This window comes from Dryobates pubescens, chromosome 2 (assembly GCF_014839835.1).
Source record: "Dryobates pubescens isolate bDryPub1 chromosome 2, bDryPub1.pri, whole genome shotgun sequence".
In the NCBI taxonomy this organism is placed as follows: Eukaryota; Metazoa; Chordata; class Aves; order Piciformes; family Picidae; genus Dryobates; species Dryobates pubescens.
Window position 1 is genome coordinate 43,740,699 of NC_071613.1, and position 21,665 is coordinate 43,762,363.

The 21,665-nt window shown below is 43.1% G+C and overlaps 1 protein-coding gene across 1 annotated transcript in view; it reads right to left on the reverse strand.

Annotated features, from left to right (window-relative positions):
• Positions 1 to 21,665, reverse strand: part of SEMA5B (semaphorin 5B) — a 286,627-nt gene that overhangs the window by 39,128 nt on the left and 225,834 nt on the right. The window contains exons 12-13 of the mRNA XM_054176331.1: positions 19,032 to 19,239; positions 2,635 to 2,752 (exon numbers count right to left, since the gene is read on the reverse strand). Of these exons, the coding sequence (XP_054032306.1) occupies positions 2,635 to 2,752; positions 19,032 to 19,239 (326 nt within the window). The remainder of the gene's footprint in view (positions 1 to 2,634; positions 2,753 to 19,031; positions 19,240 to 21,665) is intronic.

Here is a 21,665-nt window from a genome sequence, read left to right on the forward strand (position 1 = left end):
GGAAAAGCATAATTTGGCTTGGGATAAGGAAGATTGTATCCTTTAATGGGAATACTACATTCCTGACTTGCCAGCCACCATCAGCAGTGACCCCATGAGCTTGGCTTCTGGAGTTAGCCAAATCTAATGTTTCTTTTCTGCCGGTGGCTCATGTTGGCATCAAAATGATGTTATGAAGCAGGATATGGCTTTTTTCAGTTTTCAGAAGAAACAGCACACAGATCATGTATTCAGAACTCCCTGATATGGCAGATGCACATACAGGGAAAGGAGAAGCATGTGCAATTTGTGTTCTATCATTTCTTTAGGTTAGATACTTGACATTGCAATCTTAGCAATGAACCTTTAGGAGGTTTAGGGTATTACCTGGTAATAACCAGGTAACACCACTGCCCAAGGTACTATACCATGTTAATGTAATATGATTAAATCTCTAAGATCCCTCAGTATTAAAGTTGGAGAGGGAATCTGTGGTACAATGCATTGCTGCACAAAGGTGTTCAAAGTACCTCTGAACAAGCGTGTTTGCACAAGATCAGCAGTCAAGTTGTGCTAGTGTTGTGGCTGACTCACACTAATGCCTGGCCCCCGTGGGACACAATTTAATAATATGCCAGTTCTGGCTTTAGAAGCTGCTGTGTGCCAGTCTCTCAGCTGTGCCAGGACATCTGTTTGTGGGCTAGGCTGCAGAAGAACTCAGTGACATTATCTGGGTTAGGAAAAGTTTATTTGGGGGATGTGTGGGGTGTGGGTGCTTTTAATCTGCACCATGTCACATTTGACTGTGATCTCACATACAGCTGTACCAGCACAGCTGAGTGCCTGGTGCTTGGCCCAGGAAAGTGGGTTGAGAAAAGCCAGGAGAGTTCTTAAGACAGTAACTCATCCAGCTAAACTCCCAGATTGGATTTTTTCAGATGTGAAATTTGGCATTGGGTCACTGCATTCCCTTGCCTTTCCAGTGGTCATTTGCACATGCTGTCTTAGACTCTTGCCTCTGTTGACCGTGACCTTTATTCTGCACTGAAGACAAGGAATTAGTTGGACATTGCTGAATTAGGTGCTTAAATGAAGTACCCCACTCCACACCAGTGGTGAATTCATTCCAGCAAGGGGCAGAAGAGAAAGAAAAAGAAAGCATTTGCATGTGGATTTTAAGCAGTTTGGTAGCCTGTCAGTCAAAGAGCACAAAGCTGATGTATGCACCAGAACAAGCACACCTGCATGGAAAGTAATCTACAATGGAAATGCTAAAACCAATGTAAAACCAGCGCCCCAAGAACAGCCAAATCTCCTGAATATTCTGTGCTGGATTTTTATGACCTTGAAACAATGATCTGGAGTAGCCTGTTCCCTGGTGTGCACTACAGCAGACATGTTCAAACCAGAGGATTAACACCTCACACACCTATCAACAGACACAGGCATTAAGCGGGACAAGATAACACCATGGGCAATCAAGAAGCACTGCATCCCAGTTCAACACAGGAGGGTTTTAAACACACAAGCCTCTGAATCCAGCAGTGAAAAACTTAAGCCTGCAAAGCTGAGAATGGATTGAAGTAATGACTAATATTTCCTAGGAAAATATCTGAGAAGTAAGGAAGATAAGGGGAATAAACATCCCAGCACCTCCAGACAGAAATAGCATTCTGAAGATATAACCCATCCAGTCCTCTCTCTCTATCTACCAGACTTAGCAGTATTAACACACTAATTGACATTAGATAATAACAATGGACCTTAATGAGAATTTCTACCCCAAATGTATTTAACAAGACTAGTTTCCCTCCCCAGCCATTGTGCAGGTACAGTTCAAGCAGCAGGAATTAAATTTGGCCAGATGGCTTCTGGGGATCACAGCCAGGAACTGGATATTGTTGTCAGAGGAGGGTGGATGGGAAGAGATCTGGAGAGCCAACTCAAGCTGAGTCAAGCAGACACACTGTTCTTTAACTGCTGCATCTGATGGAAAGCAGGGGAAAGAAAGATGATCATGTAGATTTGGTCTTTGTCCTGCTAAAGTAAGGTTAGAACCTAATATGTTCTTTTTCATACTCTCTTGGCTACACTCTCCTCTTCCCATGTGTTCTCTTGTAGGTATTACATCATTTTGTATCTTCTGCAAACCACCCACACATACCCCAACTCTCTGCTGCTCCCTAGGTGCCTCTTCCTGTCAGTGCAACACTTCACTAGCATCAACTTGGCCCAGCTCAGAAATCCAAGAGGAAAGTTAACTGAATGCTTCCCAAGGACACTGTAGTCACCTATTCTGATACCCTCGGCCTGCAGGGAAGCAAAGGAAATGGTGTAGATAATAAGTTTCATCTGGGGCTTACATGGTTCTCAGCAGTAATCCAACAGCATGATCCAGTCTTCTTCACTGAAGACGTGAGGAGGACTGAATGCTTGCTTTGGGATCCCTCTTTTGCAGAAAATACCTGCAGGGACTCTGTGTTCTCACCAAGAAGCTGTGTTCAAATATTAGCATGTGCCACTGGGCTCTCCAGGTTTCTCTGACAGCTAATCCTCATCAGGCTGCCACACACTCACTTTCCCTCTCCCTTCCACATGAGCACACACATACACCTACACATGTATACGTAAAATATTTCCACTCCTTCCACTTACTGGACACTCAGTAATGTTTTGAGACCACAGGCTCATGTTGGAGCTGTCCTCAATGGTGGTGCATCGCTTCTGCTTGTAATCCCAGCCACAATAGGGGTCTCTGGCTCCAAGGCATTCCCTGCATGTGAAAAGAATAAAGATTAAAGCTTTTCAAAACTGTCTAGCTCTAAAGACACAAATTCAAGTATAGTGCTTGTGTATGACAGCTGTCAACTGCACCAAGGCTCAGCAGAAGAAACAATTTCTTCTAAACAGAGGTTTACCTGCTTGGAAGGGGAGAATAGCTGAATAGAAGGGTGATAAGACACAAAGCAACTATCAGTCATAGAAGCTGTAGATTAAAAATCAGTTCACTCCTCTCCAAGGCCTAGGGAAAGAAAATGACTTTACAAATTTTAGTCAAAGAACACTTGTCATTGGGATATCTTTGTGCCCACATGTAATCACTCAGCAGGCCAAATCTCGCACAAAGCAACCTCTGTGAGTATGTTTTCTGACACTGTGTCCATCCAAAGGGGTTAGACAAGCAGAATTAGCCAATGGACCAGTAATAAAGGTTTTCTATTAGTCTTGGCCTTTGCTGGAACAATGGTTTCATTTATAATCCCAACATCAAGATGTCAGTTTGGAAAAGTCACAGCAGAACATTATTTCTAAGCTTTTGGCTGCTTTGAACACTGTCGTATTCATTTTCCTCCTGAATCCATATTTACAAGCTAAGTGTGTGTTCCAAACATGTGAGCTGCTAAAGAAAAATAACTAGAGTTACTACTGCCACGAAACAGAGAAGGTCAGTCACTGAATTAGTCTGCAGCGATAAAATTCAGCTGTAGTGATTGCTCCCATGGGCTGCTCTCAAATTATTAATTTTCATTAAGAAAACAACAGTGCAAGCCACATCATGCATGTATTAATGAGAGACAAAGAGAGGACCAAATCTGGAAAGATTTCCAATATTATTTTTCATTCCAATGATCCATTCTCCTCTATTACAGAAAAGGCTGATAGAATCTTTCCAAAAGTCCCAAATGATTTGGAAACTGTCAATGAGACAGCAGCAAGGGACCAAGGGGAAAAATTCCATTCAAGCAGCTAAACAGGAGAGTAACGAAATTTATTCTAAGGCTAGTATGATAAATGAAACATTAAAAAAAGAGAGAAAAAAAAAAATCAAATGCAATGAGATGTGAACCATTCCCTCCCAGAAATCTTTGAAATCCTATTAGCCAGTAATTGGCCACAAATGAAAAAGCAAGTCCCTTAAGCACAGCTAAAAACACTCTATCAGTCTGTACTGACTCCACAACGATTTGCCCCAAAGCAGACCCCAGCCTGTTTTGCTGTCTGGTACCCACTGCTTTATAACCAGACAGACACACATGTATATATTTAAATTAAATTATGACTTTCCACTTGTCTCCCACATGGCAGCTCCTACATTTCATCTCCTATAGATTTTACACACAGAGTTGTAAGGAATATAACTCTTTCATGCTTCAGTAAGGTAGTTACAATGAATTTCTCTACTCCATTCTGCCTTCAGATGCTTCAACACACTCAGGGAAAAGGCAAAGATGATTTTGCCCCAGTCCCAGGCAACGGAATATCAAATATTTGCTTAGAAAAGACTTGGGATCCTCAGTCCAAGGACACATGCTGCTTTGCTCATTATTCTGGCTATGGACCCCCATCCTGCTGTTTGGCAACCCACGCTGCCCTCACCCATGAAGTGGGGCTGTTGCCACGTCCAGAGCTACTGTTGTCATCCAGCAGCTTCCCAGCAAGGGCAGCTGCCAGTTAATTACAGACCAGACACAGGGCATCTGGCCACCCTCTCAGCAACTCTGCCTTTCAGGAGGAATCTGGACAGTTTCTAGAATGAGAATAAGAGTAGCAAGGGAGGTGAAAACAAGAAAGGGGGGAAAAAAGGCCAAGAAAAAAAAAAAAAAAGCCCCTGTTTTAACCTTGTCTCAGGCTTTCAGACCCTGACACCACATACATGCTATTGTTTCCAGCTGCACGAAGCCATTTCACTGGGCACCAAGCAAGCTGAGAGAGGTCATTGTAATTCATGGCAGGGAAGGCTGTTGTGAGCATCGCCCTATTATGATACGCATTTTCTCTGAATTTAATTTATAGGAAAACATGTGCTGCATAAACTCAGGAAATAATCTCCATATGTTCTGTGCTACAGCCCTCAGCCACTCTGTAGGCTGCAATATATCCCGGTTAGACACTGACCACTTTGCTGGCACCATCATAATGTGTGTCATGGAGCTAATGTGCTGCTCTTGGCTGAGAGTGAAGAGCTACGGATCCCCAACGCTGCACTCAATGAATCACAGCCTGCGGTCCCCTGCCACCACCACTGACCCCCAGCTGATGGGCCATCAGTAACCAAGCTGCAGAGCCGCCAGAAGGCCGTGATGCTGGGCCTCGGGAACAGCCTGGTACAGTGCCTGTTGGCAGGGAGCTATGGCCATCCCATGCTGCACTGTTCGTGCATTCTGCATCCTGGGAGTAATGAATTCCTATCCAGCCCGGGCTCTGCTGTGTTGTCAAATCACACACTCTGTAATTTACCAACCATCACAGCCCAGGACTTCTCCCTGTTTGATAGCAGGCCCTCAAAACCATTTGAAACTTAAAAACAAAATAGCTATGCTGTCTGCCTCCCTTCAGGATTCAGAGCCCACTCATCTGCCTCAGATCTGGTGAGAAACCTATTATATCAGCTGACAGCAATAAACTTAAGGGTGAGGAGGAATGTGTTTACTTACACACAATTTGCTCCATTCCTCCCCCCCTCCGTTTGTAAGCAGGAAAAGCATTACAATATGCATTACTACAAGAGAACAACATTTCTGGCAAACACTCTAAGTGAACACCTCAAAATCCACCCTAATTTATATCCTTACAATAGCTTCAGAATATATATCCCTGTTTATGTCATTAAAAGATAAAACCACACCGGCAAACACGCACCTTTAAAAAACAAAGGTATGTATGCATACACAGATCCAAATGCTTCAGAAATATGCTGTCATTCTTAGTAGCTCAGGCAGCACAATGTGCAAAATGTAAAGATATCACAGTATTTCCCTGTGCTCAGAACACAAAATAGGGATCAGTGCTGGGCCCCATCCTCTTCAACATCTTCACTGACGATATGGATGAGGGGGTTGAGTCAGTCATCAGCAAGTTTGCAGATGACACCAAGTTGGGAACGGATGTTAGTCAGTTAGAAGGTAGAAAGGCTCTGCAGAGGGACCTTGACCGACTGGACAGATGGGCAGAGTCCAATGGGATGGCATTTAACAAGTCCAAGTGCCAGGTGCTGCACTTTGGCCACGACAACCCCATGCAGAGCTACAGGCTGGGGTCAGAGTGGCTGGAGAGTTGCCAAACAGAGAGGGACCTGGGGGTGATGATTGACACCCGCCTAAACATGAGCCAGCAGTGTGCCCAGGTGGCCAAGAGGGCCAATGGCATCCTGGCCTGTATTAGGAATAGTGTGGCCAGCAGGAGCAGGGAGGTCATTGTGTCCCTGTACTCTGCATTGGTTAGGCCACACCTTGAGTACTGTGTCCAGTTCTGGGCCCCTCAGTTTAGGAAGGACATCGAGACACTTGAACATGTCCAGAGAAGGGCAACAAGGCTGGTGAGAGGCCTTGAGCACAAGCCCTATGAGGAGAGGCTGAGGGAGCTGGGATTGTTTAGCCTGGAGAAGAGAAGGATCAGAGGTGACCTCATTGCCCTCTACAACTACCTGAAAGGTGGCTGTAGACAGGAAGGGGTTGGTCTCTTCTCCCAGGCAACCAGCACCAGAACAAGGGGACACAGTCTCAAGCTGTGCCAGGGGAGGTTTAGACTCGAGGTGAGGAGAAAGTTCTTCCCTGAGCGAGTCGTTCGTCATTGGAATGTGCTGCCCAGGGAGGTGGTGGAGTCGCCGTCCCTGGAGGTGTTCAAGGGGAGATTGGACGTGGCACTTGGTGCCATGGTCTAGTTGTAGGGTCTGTTGGGACAGGTTGGACTTGATGATCCTTGGGGTCTCTTCCAACCTTGGTTATACTGTGATACTGTGATAAATGGAAACATTCAGGTGTAAATACCATTTCGTATTACGATACCACTGAAAAGTCTCACACAGGCTGTGGGACCCAGAGTCTCAAAGGGCAGAATGTAAATACTGCGAAATAAGATGCAAAGGAGTTTACATACCATAATGAAATTCTGATGTTTCAAAGGCAATGGGAGTCCTGTCACAGGCTTAGTGAGGCCAGGTTTCATACCATACATACAGGGAACACCACACTTAAGACTCCTCAGTGGCTAGGAATGCCTGAAGGAGCTAATGACACACTATCATCTCCAATCATAATTCACACAGCTAGAAGGAACCCATTATCCCAGAAGACTACCTGAGCATAGCAGGTTAACACTGGCTATATTAATTCTAATGAACTAGTTAATGAAATGTCACAAAGTGGGATGCTTGTGGAAGTAAGACTCTAATACTACCCCATAGTCTCTGCCACCAGTTCTGCTCTGGCCATCTACTAACCATTGCACATTCAGCAAGGACTTGGGAGAATAACTTCTGACAGATATTTAAGTGGTTTGATTTATTTTGACAGCACATTACTACCAATAGTGATTCATTTTAATTCATTGCCTCACAACAAATGTCTCATCTGAAGCATAAAAGCATACACTGAAAATGTTTGATTGAAAACCAATTCCGTTTGTAACTCTTGTCCAAGGTTTTGGGGGTTTGTTGGAGTTTTGTTGTTGTTGCTGCTGTTTGGGTTTTTTTCTCCTCAGTTCCTTATTCTCACTTACCAAGGATATTTGCATGAAAATAAGATCTTACTCATAAGAGTTCACCTGCTGCCTGCTGTTTGGGAGCTGTAAACCTCCCTATTGTTGGCCCTTTCAATCACTTCTACAGCAGTGATCTGCTGTAGAAACACAAAGGATTATGACTCTGCAAGTGGGGCACTACCCACAGCCCACTGAAAATGGAAACTCTGACCAATGACTCAGAAGGGCTTTTAAAGGGGGACTTTAAAGCCTGTCAGTTGAGCCTTCGCTAACAGCATGTGCTGTATAAAGGCTTCTGCTTCTATGATGGTGGTATTGTGCTGCCCAAGGTTTTTGGTTGTGTTTTTTTTTTTTGTAATAGCCTGAATCATGTCTTATTTCAGAATCTTCATTAAATCTTGAACCTCTGTAGTTCAAACATTTTTCATTCCCAGTTTAATTTGCTCTGCGTCTAGATAGTATATGTAATAAACAGATTACCAAATCAGTAAAACCAGACCCAGGAGATGAGACTTTGACATCCCAAAGGAAATAAATAATTACTGCAGCTTTTCCCCCTTCATACTACCAGACAGAATAGACACAAAAATGCCATTTTGGACCAAAAGCCACAAAACTGTCACACTGAAGGACTCTGTTCCTCTAATCTGCCAGGACACGCTTACTCTCCCAATTTTCATTTCCTCTCTTTTCATTTATGTGTTTCTCACTCCTTTTTGATGACTACAAGCAACAGGAATGGAATGTGATGATCTGCAGAGGCAGGGCGCTAGGCTGAGAAGCTCCCTTCCCAAACTGTATTTGCTCACAAAACCCTGCACCAGGAGAGAGTTCTCCATTTTTACTGGTGAGTTTGAAACCTGCAGTGGACATCAAGTTTGCCAGGAAGATAAGATAATTGTCACAGCACAATTGTCATAGCATCTAGTCCTTTAAACCTCCATGGGCATCACCAGTTAGCTCAGTGCTGCGAACTGGTGCAGTGCAAACATTTATAAGCCTGAACTTGCAAGACACTGAGCAACGCTCATACCTGCTCAGCATCTCAGGAGCAGGGGCAGCACAGGAGCTCATCTTGCTCTGTTGGGGAATAAGAGCTCAGAATTTCGTAATGATTTGTTGCTCTCTGCACAGTTAACTCTAAGGGAACAGCCCTTTGCAAGCAATAAGGGAGTTTCAGCTGTCTGTTAGTTGCAGGCATAAAGCTGTGTTTGGCAGACTGGCATTTCTGGACAAGGTTAGCTCACTGGCCCATTGCTATCAACCTACAGAGTGGATGAACTAAACAAATAATCATATTACCTTCCAGCCAACCAAATCATAATTACTGACAACCTCAATAGCCTGTGTAAGGAAGAACGGACTTCTGTCTTCCCTAAAGCCAGATGGCATGAAAAGAGGAGAATAAGAATCAAAAAGACGTTTGTGGCTTAAGAAAATAAGATTAGAAAGGGAAAAAAAAGCACCAGAGCTTCAAACAATCCCTTTAATTTTGATACCTTGAAAAATTCAAACTGCAGAGATGAGTTAGTGATCTGTACAAATCCATTATCTTTCCCCACTGAGAAGAGAAGCCAAGTGGAACTGAGCTGCTTTTGTCAGACACTGGTCAAGTAGCAGCTTCATTTCTCAGCTAGTGAATACAACACATTCCATGCCAGATGCTCCTGCCCTTTCCTCAAGACAGGTAGCCATATACTTCAAGAGCAATTAATGGGGCTATTTGTGGAGCAGGGCACAACTCAGGAAGAGCATACCATAGCTCACAGGTACCACCACTGTGAGGGCTACAGTTGATGTTAATCTGGACAGACAAAGTTTGGTATTTCGGCATTTGATATTGGACACAGAGGCAGAGAAGCTGAAGTGTGTGTGTGTGTAATTTATCACCCACACATGCTTAGCATCAGTGATTGCTGCTCTGCACATGATTTGTTTTGAATACATAAATTAAAGCCATGGTGTAAAACAACCACTAAAACTGAAGTCCATTTGTGAGCCAAACACATGTAACTTGTTTGAGAGAAGCAGTGCACAGAGGATTTTCAAAGGCAGTTTCACCTTATTTTCTTTTCCACACCAGGGACCTTGGCTTGCTGGTTTCCACCTCCTGCTTTACCATTTTCAAGATCACTTTAATCGATTGTGGTTTATAGATCACGGTCTCGCACAAGCTACACAAAAAACCTGTTCCATTTCTTACTTTCTGACATCTCATTCCATCATCTTTTAGCAACACTGACTCTTTTATTGGATAGGTGTTTATTTTTAAAGCCATGAAATAAAACAACATTGCATTTATTCAAATATGAAGATTAATGCCATCCTGAGAAAAATTCTGATTAAACCTGGATTTATGTTTACATCAATAAAGGAGGTTATTAAACAAAATGAATACGTGTTCCAGAAACACTGTTAGAAACCCTTGACACTGTGCCAAACAAAACTGACCTCTAATAAAAACAGAAGTACAGAGAGCCTCTGACTACCAGTGATGGGATCAGTCATCCATAAGAAAACTCAGATACTATTTAAGTCCTAACGAAAAAAATAGCCAGAAGGAATTCCTGAGTGCAGGACATGTTTGTCTGGATTGTGCAGCACAACCATTTCCTAGCCTTGGCAGGCTTTTGAGCCTTAAGAAAACATGCCTCCCAAGGCTGCCATATGGAAAGAGGCAGGGGGAACTCCACATCCTTTTGGAAAGGCAGCTTGGGCAAATCTGTGCACTCAGGTGTGCAGAATTTTCTTCTACTATCCAATCTAAACCTCCTCTGGAGCAACCTGAGGCATTTCCTCTCATCCTATCACTTGTTACTAGGAAAAAGAGACCAATCCCCCACCTCACCACAACCTCCTTCCAGGCAGTTGTAGAGAGCAAGAAGGTCTCCCTTCAGCCTTCTTTTTCTCCAGACTATACACCCCAGTTCCCTCAGCCACTCCTCATAAGTTCTCCAGACCCCTCACCAGCTTAATTGCCTTCCTCTTTACCTAATCCAGTACATCAATGTCTTTCTTGTAGTGAGGGCCTCAAACTGAACACAGCACTCAACACATGGTTTCACCAGGGCTGAGTACAAGGGAACAACCACATCCCTGTATTTATATAAACACCTTCAAACAATGCCCATCCACTTTTTAACAAGGGACAACATCACTCAAGTAAATTGATATTCTTGAGATACAGCCCTACCCCTTTGCAGAGTGCAGTGTCCCTGTAGATCTACAGTTCTTAGGTATTTTGACATGGAGAAGACACCAGACAGGCTAACATTGTGTTTTTCTACAACCCATAGATATTTTATGTTCTTATATATACACTTAAATTTTAAACTTAAACCAATAACACATTTGCTCTGGGTCCAGATGCTTCCTCCTCCCCAAATAGGCAGAATAGCACACCTCCTAATAAAAAGTTAATGATGAATAGAATAGAATAGAATAGAATAGAATAGAATAAACCAGACCATGTTGGAAAAGACCTTTGAAATCATTGAGTCCACCCTATCACCAAACACTATCTAATCAACTAACCCATGGCACTAAGTGCCCCATCCAGTCTCTTCTTAAACACCTCCAGTGATGGTGACTCCACCACCTCCCCAGGCAGCCCATTCCAATGGGCAATCACTCTTTCTGTGAAGAACTTCTTCCTAACATCCAGACTAAACCTCCCCTGGCACAGCTTGAGACTGTGTCCTCTTGTTCTGGTGCTGGTTGCCTGGGAGAAGAGACCAACCCCTACCTGGCTACAACCTCCCTTCAGGTAGCTGTAGACAGCAATAAGGTCTCCCCTGAGCCTCCTCTTCTCCAGGCTAAGCAATCCCAGCTCCCTCAGCCTCTCCTCATAGGGCTTGTGCTCCAAACCCCTCCCTAGCTTTGTTGCCCTTCTCTGGACATGTTCATAGAATCATAGAATCATAGAATCAACAAGGTTGGAAAAGACCTCAAAGATCATCAGGTCCAACCTGTCAGTCAAGACCTCATGACTGCTAAACCATGGCTTCAAGTGCCACATCCAATCCCTTTTTGAACACCTCCAGGAGAACTTAAAACTTCAAGAATTTAAACAGTGAATACATTTTATCCAACAGAAATTTGCTTTTGAAACTGAGAAAGTTTAATCTGGACTGATCTAACAAAAAACCAGAGGTGTGGGAACCTGGGTTTCTAAGAACTGAACCTCACAACCTGCTTAGTGTTTGTTAATAAAAACCCAGAGGTGTGGGGACCTGGGTTTGTGAGACCAGAAATCCTCACCTGCTTAGTGTTTGTTACTACACAGCATCACACAGAATCACAGAGTGCCAGGTTGGAAGGGATCACTTGGCCCAACCATTAACAGAGTGTGATCAAACTCCAATGGAATGTGATCAAAATCCAAAAGAATCTGATCAAACCCAATTATTCATAGAGATCTGTGTCAGAAATCCAGTCACTACTAATGTTCCAGCAAGTCAACATCTTTCCTAAACTGAGGGGCCCAGAACTGGACACAGGACTCAAGGTGTGGCCTGACCAGTGCTGAGTACAGAGGCAGAATGACTTCCCTGCTCCTGCTGGCCACACTGTTCCTGATACAGGCCAGGATGCCATTGGCCTGTACATCTGCACATCTGTAATATTACATTAATTCAGTATTAACATGGGACATGTTTGCCTTTTGCACTGAAAATGCTGACTGGAAGCTTGAGGCATGAAGCAAAACATCCATTGCAGGAGTAAAGCTGTAGACTCTGCATTAGGAGTCATACCACTGAACGTGACCATTGCCTAAAGTACAAATCTTACGACAAAAGGGTAGCAAATTGCAAGTGCTGACAGATGCAAAGGGTATCTGCCCTGGGCCTTGCTGGTAGCTTTAGTTATTAATCTTGTTTGTACAACAATAGCATCAATGTCATCCTAACATTACACATTCAAGAAAACTACATGCTATGCTGTCAGTCACCACTGTGTTGAAATTATTTTCACATAGCCCACCTAGCAGGCATCAGATGGTAATGACTTCTAGACATCACTGATCTGAGCTGGCCTCAAGCCAGTCTGCTTGAGGTAAAAGGATCCATACGCTAAACCATTCCTGATCTTGTGAGCCAAGTATGTTGGCAATACACTTTAAAAACAAGAAGCAAAGAAATTCCCTCAAAATGTTCAGCCTCTCAGCTTTTTACTCCCTCCTAGCAAATCCAAAGTCCCCCCCAGACAAATTTGCACCCTAATATTATCATCTACATTGTATAGGGGAAAAAAGGCAGAGAACCCTGACACTGGCTGATTTTATTTGGCTTTCTGGACTGATCTTCATCTCTTTCAGCATCTGTATAACCCCAGACTCTGGCTACTGCTAAATTCTTCTCCTGCCACAGTACCATTCACTCAGGACCCTTTAGATAGCTCTGACTAAAAGTGGGATATTAAAAGTGTACAGGCATCCTAAAATTAATGCAAACCATGTCATTGGTTTGGGCATTTAATAGAAATGGAAGAACTGTAGTAATTCATCTGGTTCAGAACAGAGCCCCTTTCCACTCTGTCATCCTGTATCCTCTCTCTTCCAGTGATGCAAACACCAGCAATCTTAGCACAGGCTTATTTCTCAAATTCAGCCTCTTGCTGGGTTCCCTACTGGCCCCACATTGCATTTCTCTCTTCACTGTTATTTGTGATTCCTTCATACCTCAATGCCATCTACAAAGTATGCTATTTTCTTTCTTCCATGCCATTAAAGATAATGTCAAATAAGATGAAACTGAAAACCAATCTCTCTGGCATCTTACTGGAAACATGCCTCTGCTCATGACATTACTGCTTACCCTTGCCACCTTTTTTTTCTTTTCTCCAATTTCAGGCACACCTGGCCATGTCCCTGTCCCAGACTGTTGAAAAGCAGCTCTTCAACTGCAAACCTGGTATCCAGGTTTCTTAGGCCTGTAACATCTCCTCAAATCTTCAACATCCATATTCTGCAAATAGTAGGGATGCACTTAACTTTACATATAGGAGTAGCTACATTAAAGAAAATGGGAGTAATTGCCTGCTACAGCAGATGCAAATGTGTTTTTAGGATAGAGAAAATGGTATCATTTTGAACTGCCATTTAAAGAACACAGATCCATTTGATCAACCAAACTTCATTTTTTTCCCAAGAGCTTTAGTGATCATGGTTCTGTTTGATGTCTTAATTCTCCATCAGTGGGAGTCTTGCTATTTACTTAAATGCAACCAGAATGCCAAACCAGATGTTTAGTGATTTATTCTGATGTATTACTGGATACTGTGGACGACAAAACATTGGCTTGAGCACTCTGCTTTCTGCCTATGAAGTCTTCCAATACTTTTGCAGTCTTTTACCTTTGCTTTTGCCTCTATTAAAATAATAATAATTTAAAAAGTTGGATATTTATAAGAACTCTTAGGGAGAATATTTCAAAACACACTCTAGGCCAGACTTTCAACAGCCACAGTTCAGAAGAAGGGGCAGGATTTTCAAGGTCTTTGATGAACAATCTGGCCATCAGTGTCGTCGCCTCAGCAATCTGCTGGATGCTGGGCTCCACTGAACAGTCTCTGCTTTGTTCCCTTCCCTATGTCTTTTAACATTTTCTCTCCTGTGCTTTTTACCCAACAGTAGCTCCTTGTTTGTCCTTCAAGGAGCTATCGTCATTCTGATGAAGAGGTCCGAGGGTTTCCAGCCCATATTCAACTCATTCTTTCCCACAAACTGGGAAATTTTCAGATCTCTTTCCAGACTATATTATTCCTTCAATCAACTTTGACTCCTGGAATCTGGCAATCCTGTAATTCTCATTTTGCAATCCTAAATTCAAGTATTTAATTCCTTTGATATTGAGGATCTTGCACCATATAAGGAGTAGAGAAAAAGAAGAAAATAACAAGAACCACCAAAGCAATCCTCCATGTGATATCCCAACTCCCTTGAAGCATGGTGTGGACATGGTACAGGCACCATGCTTGGTGCTCCAGTTTTGCACTCTGGAGAGAATAGGAGGCGCTCTGCTTCTTTACCATGGGTGCCAAACCTTTCCTTCTGAAAACTCCCTGGGGACATTTCAGGAGTTACTCACCCATATGTACTTAGTTGTCTGGTCACTGGCCCAGAGCTATTTAAAGGTGAATTGCATTTCTCACACAGAGCTCAAGTCAGCAAATCGGAGTGCTTGTCAGCTGAGTCATTTCTGCTAGCTCTGTGTAAAGCACCATGGCTGGAGGGGATGTATTGCAGAATTTAGGCCAAGTAGGAGGGCAAAATCTCAGCATCCCTCAACAGCAAACTCCCTGCAACCAGGTCAAAAAGCAGGCAGAGTTCAAATGAGAGCATGCCATAGCTGCACGCAAGAGGATCTGGCTCTCCCCATAGTCTTGGAAGCAGAAGTATCTCCACTGGTATGAGGCTGAACTGAAATGGCATCAGACAACCTGATAGGATGCCCACACATGAGCACAGCATGACAGCAGGAGGACAGACAAGATAAACTATTCTCAGAAACACAGTGTACATGTCAAAATTGCAACCTGCACCATGCAGACTGCAAATTTTATGCAGAAAATTAGAGAGAGGAAGAAGATATCAACATAAAGTGTTTTAAAATAAACTGCTCAGCACAGGGAGACCAGAAAGGGGAGGGGTATTCAAGAGAACCTCTGGGCTCATTCTAAAACATGTTTTATTTTCCTCATTTGAATGTATAACAAAAAAATCACTGCAAAATCATTCCAAGGCCCACCTCAGGGTCTCTTTCTGCTCAGAGGCCTGTGGCCCTGATGCTACCAAGGGGCAATAAAAAGAGATCCCCTGCAACAACAAGCTCATTTTCCTACTTGCTTGATTGCAGTTCCCAAAATGAATAACCTCACCCCACCGTACAGATAAGCCCCACCTGAAAATAATGGTCTAGTCCTTTCCTCTCTGAAAGTCAGATTTGGGATTTAGTTCAGACACATTCTAGAGAGATGGTGGTGTCAGTGATAAAGCTGCAGTGCTGGTTTTCCAAATGTTCCTTCTCAAAGCTTGGGGCAACTAGAAGTAAAAATTCAAGCTCATTTGAAAATTGCAGGGAGGTTACAAAGATTTCAAAGCCATGCAAAATCCAGCAGCAAGCTCAGTCAGCAAAGCAGCCTTCAAAACATGCTGCATGTTTAAAGAGTTTGTAGGTTTTGCTCACGTGGAACATCTTCCTAACAGTCTCCAGCAAAAGTGGGAAATGGCAGCACTGAAACACAACAGGCATAAGGCAAAGGCTCTGCAGCAAAGTCCAGCCTGTAAATATGGGCAGCTGACATTACAGATGTCTTCCTGTTTCCCTGTTGCTAAGACTGGCTGTTGTGAAAAGATAGATTGAGACAGGTCAGTGGGCACATACAAAACACTGCTCAGACACCTAGAAATATATCGGGTCAATGAACTACATCAAGACATGGGGCTGAGTTACTGGTCACCATTTAAGTGATTAAATTGGTGCTGTGTCAATAAATGAACAGTAAAGGAGATAGCAGAAATCCTTTTCCCTTTTCATCTCTTCCCTTTGCTGCTGCTTCTTTCTCTTCTGCCCCATTTCTGGGCCTTGGTGCCAAGCCCCAAGGTTTTAAAGCAGCACAGCAGTAAGGATTGCTGGAGGGGGATCAATATTAGGATCAATTTTCTCTTGATACATGATTGCCTGTTCCAGAGAGAAGGGAGAAGGAAGGGCGAAGGCTAGAGCTCTATGTCAGCAATCAAGAACCCACATCAGTCCCCAGGGTATAAAAAGCTGCAAAGTTTCCTGATAATGTAAGGCAGAGCCAAAGAAAACAATGTTGTGCCTCGGAGGCACAAATTCTTCATCACCTCCAAGCTTCCTCAGCCCCCATCAAAACAATTAGATTATAAAAACTGCTGAAACCAAAGCATTTTAGGGAGGCCAGTCAAGGAGTCACAGAAAAAAAGTAAGCAGGGGGTGTTGTAGGAGCCGGAGCCCTGCTTCCCAGGGTGGCTGTATATTGGCATGTATTAAACATAGACACAACAATAAGCAATAAATCACAGCCCAGGAGAAGTGCCAGGTGGAAGGCACTGAGGGAAATTAAAACATCCCTCTTGATACAGTTTGGTATTGAAAATAATACAAAGGAGGCCAAGCTGAATTGTCACCTACACAACCAGGATGCTAAGAGGCAAAAGAGTTCCAACAACTGCAGTTGAAAAAAATTGCAGCTGAATAATTCCCTTAGTTTACAAAATCACCATATCACAAACATCCTTTGAAATGAAAACATAAATAATGGCCTTCCTTGGCTTTCCTACTTTCCTTGTCCTCCTTTTTTTTTTCAAATGCACAGTGCCTCCACAAAACTTGGCCACGAGGCAAAGGATCTGTAGCAATGTGCATCAGCTAGCCAGCACCTGAATTCAGCAAATTCGGACCTCCCACACTGCCAAACAAATGCACCCACCATGCTATCAGCAAACCCTTTCTTCTGTATTTTGGTATTGCCCAGTGGCTGCCTTAAATTGTCTACAAGTATCACGAAACTTGTCCATGGAGGCAGAGTTTAAATCTCCATTCCCCAAAGAGCAGGACTGATTCCTTATTGCCCTGAAAAATGCCTTCAGAACGTTTGTTTTAGAAAAATACCAGCGTTAGTACACAAGCTTCCCAATAATTTCAGGCAGGACTTAGTGCCACACAATGCATCAAACTGAGGCTAGTTATTTTTCCTCTGCTGGGATAAGCTTATACTACTAGCAGGGGACTGTGCTGTGTCCTCAGGTATTAAATAGAAGATACTCTTGTGAGGTACCCCCACCAGCTGCCCTCCAGCCACTGCTGCTTTTCCCCTGCTTATCCCTTTTTTAGCTAGTTGAGCAAACCTCCACCATTTGAGTTTTAATGGAAGTGTCATACAAAGTACCTATGCAGGCTGAAACTGGGGCATATAAATTACTGGAAAGCTGAACTCAAGATTATGAAAAGAAAGAAAAGGGAGAACTCATTTCTCTTGAAACTGGATCGCACGTATGTATACACACATAAATATTCTCAAACTGAAACTCTCCAGGACAGCCTGAAGAGGACAGCTGTTATGTTCTACCTTTATAAATCTCTGCTTTTAAGGGTTGAGGACAGAATGGTATTTCCCAGCTGTGGTTCTCTTTCTTTTAGCAAACACTTTTGTGTCAGCTTGTCTGTATAAGCAACTAAACCTTTACACATTAAACACTTCTGTGTCAAACTTGCAGTAATGACCAAGTTGTATTTCCTAAAAGGGATAATTAAGAGTTTCAGTGAAAATAGAAAGACTTAGCACTTTTATATTTAAACTGACACAAATTTAGTACAAGCTGATAGATAAACTCTACTTGTTGACAATAAAGTGACGGTAACATTTTCTATATCACGCTTTTTTGGCAAGAGAACAGGGACATCTTGCAGTAGGCCATGAAAGAGGGAATCCGTTTATATGCTGCTAACAAAATCCTTCCTCTTGTCTATGACAGAGGACTTCAGTTTGAGACTAAACTCTCATCAAGGAAAGCAAGGCAAAAAGCAAGAGATGAGAAGGATGATTATTTTAAACAAGTAATTACCCACAGCAGACCCCAGTACACACTCAGGGAGAGTATTTGAGCATCTTGATCAGTTGGTATCACATTCTTTCATGTGTTTGAATGGAGGGATACCTTTTGGGTGCAAAAACCTTCTACACACATTTATGGGTGGAAAACTGCTCTGGAGCCAGGGCTGACAATTGAAACAAAAAGTCTTTTTTATACTTCCTTTAGAAAGTACAAACCAAGGCACAGAATCCACCCAGATGTTAGAGCTGTCACACATAGTTGAGATGAGCTATTGGGCTCCAAGAACAATAATAAGTTGCCACCCAGCTCAGACCTGCCTCTTCAGATATTTGAAAGCTGATCATCCAGATAAGCCAGGACAGACTGGCATCAACCTTCTCTTCTCCCAGGCAACCAGCACCAGAACAAGAGGACATAGTCTCAAGAAATTCTTCATAGAGAGAGTGATTGCCCATTGGAATGGGCTGCCCAGGGAGGTGGTGGAGTCACCATCACTGGAGGTGTTTAGGAAGAGACTGGATGGGGTGCTTGGTGCCATGGTGTAGTTGATTAGTGTTGGATGATGGGTTAGACATTATGATCTCAAAGGTCTCTTCCAACCTGGTCTATTCTATTCTATTCTACCCAAATTCAGAAACCTGTAGCCATACTGCCAATAAGAATGATTACCACGAAGTTGTAAAAGTAACATTGAAATGGTAAGTAAAACAAAACACACCAAAACCCAGGTAAATATGGAAAGCCTTTTTTGGCAAACATGCAATTAATTTCTGATGAGGACTAATTAATATTTAAAATATATATCTATATTGCACATTCTCATTGCTCCTGACATGAATGTATTAGAAGATGCATTTTTAACAGTCTTTTGAGTTGTAGTAATAAAAAAACCCCACAAAAACACCTTCTAACCTGAATCAGACTGGAATATGCTTCCCTTGTGCTTTTCTTTTTAACCTGGAGTGGAATATATCAGAGCTGTAAATTTGCTTACCCTTCTGTTTTGTACATGGAGCATCTCTCCAGAGGAATTTTTAACACTCCATTATTTAAGCCCACAAAGAGCGACCTGTCACTGTGCAGGATTTGGAGACTCTTGATTGCTTCCTGTTGTCCATCAGGGAGGATCTGCATTTCCTCTAAATAACAACTCCTCAGGCTCCTGTTAGTGGTAGAAAGGGCCTTCAGGATGGTGCCATACTCTAACAGAACAAGAAACAAGGCACAAGTAAATCTTACAGGCATTCACTTCATTTCATACCTGCCTAAAGAGTGAAATATTAATGTCATCTTTACACAGCTGCTTTAAACCTAGTTCTGGGTCACCTGCTGCCCACAGTAGAGAGAGCTCCAGCTACATCATTACACTCCTCAGCAGTTCTCACAGACATTGCAGAAACCACCTGTGAATGTATTTTAATGGGAACCCAGAAGAACGTGAACCATCTGGAGAGCAAGTACCTGGAAATATTTCCCAGTTGGAGCACGGGGGCAGAAAAGAGTCTAGATCATTTCTGGTGCCTTGAGTCTGTATTTCTTTTAGGTTATGGAGCAGATCGGCCTGATTTGATGCCATGACAAATGACAACAGATGCAGTGGCTCTGCTGGAAATCTCAGAGGCCTCCATAATGACTGCATGGGTCACAAATCTAATTGATCTTCTTCCTGGAAGAAGCCATCCTGCCAGCTTGACAAGGGGATGTTATGGCATGAACAGTGCATGCACAGAAACATATCTGCTTGAGTTCACAGTGCTCTTACCTAAACAATTTACAGATCTGATAAGCTGTGGAAGATTCATGCTAGGGAAAAAGGGGGAATCCACAGCATTTTTCACTAAAGCTCCAAAGAGGTCTCTCAGCCCCAACTGCTCCTGAAGCTTAACCTTTCTATCCTGATAGCCTCAGTACTAGTGCCAAAGCTCAGCAATTTACAGTGATGGGGTTGGCTACAATGTGAAGCTTCTCTTTCATTTAGGAGAGCCTTAAATTCGGAGTCCTGGTGGACATTCCCCTTGTGCCAGCCATGTTTTCCTGTGGCCAGGTAGGCCAATGGTCTCCTGGGGTGCAGAGAGAAGAGTGTGTCCAGCAGGTTAAGGGAGGTTCTCCTCCCCCTTTACTCTGCCCTAGTGAGCCCTGTCCAGTTCTGGACTTCTCAGTTCAAGAGAGACAGAGAACTACTGGAGACAGTCCAATGGAGGGCCAGAAAGATCCTTAGGGGGCTGGAATGTCTCTTTTACCAGGACAGGCTGAGAGATCAGAGGCTCTTCAGCCTAGATAAGACTGGGGGGCAGGGGGGTTGAATCTTATAAATGCTTTTCAATATCTAAGGGGTGGATGTCAAGAGGATGGGGCTGGACTCCTTTCAGTGTTGCCCAGTGATTAGGACAAGGGGCAACAGGCACAAACTAGAACACAGGAAGTTCCACCAAAACAAAAGGAAAAACATCTGTCCTTTGAGGGTGATGGAGCACTGAAACAGGCTGCCCAGAGAGGTTGTGGAGTCTTTGTGGAGACTTTCAAAACCTGCCTGGATGCATTACTGTGCAACCAGCTCTAGGCAAACCTGCTTTAGCAGGGAGGTTGGACTAGATGATCGCCAGATGTCACTTCCAACCTTCAATTCTGTGATTCTGTAAAGTGGGGAACAAGACTGAGGTCCAAGTTTTGTCTTGGTTTGCCTCAGAGATAGGTTTGTGTCCCGTTCTGCCCCTGGACAGCGCTAGGCAGCAGGGACTCCTCACTTAAAACAATAAGACATCAAAATGGCAGAATCACATTGCATTTCCATTTAAGTACAATTTTCTCATAATAATCAATGTCCATAGAGGCTTCTATAGTGTGAATGTTACTAGAACACATCCAAGATGATCACTTTGGAAATAAGTGGTGGTAAAAGTCAGATAAATCATGACACAGTCCTGGAAGGTGGTAACACGAGAATGAGGCAATGAGTCTGCATTCAGATGTGAGATTAAGCTAACACTTATGGAGGCAATCCATCTTATTCTAAAGTCAAAGCTTCTGCAATTGAGGATAACAACATTATACCCATGAGGCTGGCCATATGCTCTGATTAATCAAACTATTTAATTTAACCTCTATCATTAGTATGGATATGGGCTAAGACAACCATTTATAACACTTTGTCCTTCTTCAGCATCTTCCATCATTCCAAGATGTCTCTACTTCTCAGAAGAGGCAATGTGTCCTGCTAATTAGAGGATGGCAGTAGAAATCGAGAGACTAGATCATACACTTAATTCTACCACTGGCTCACTATGCTACCACAAAAAGGCACTTGCCTCAGCTTCCCCAGCTGCATTACACTACAGTACATGCCCATTCCTGAAAACAGCAGGAGTCAGACACCAGTAGGCACAGGGAAGTGCAAAGAAAGACATAATTGAAACCTTGGGCAAGCCTGGAGGCTATACACTATTATTGCTTATTTAGAGATGAGCATGTCATAGCGTGAGGAGGCAACTTACATACTCAAAACAACAGAGCATTTCAGTGGCCTCTGCCCTTCCTCACTGCAATGCAATCACACGATTAGCTGAAACAGGTTTTTATAAAAGGGAGAGAAATGTTGTTGTTGTTTTTAAACACAGTGTAGATTTATGGC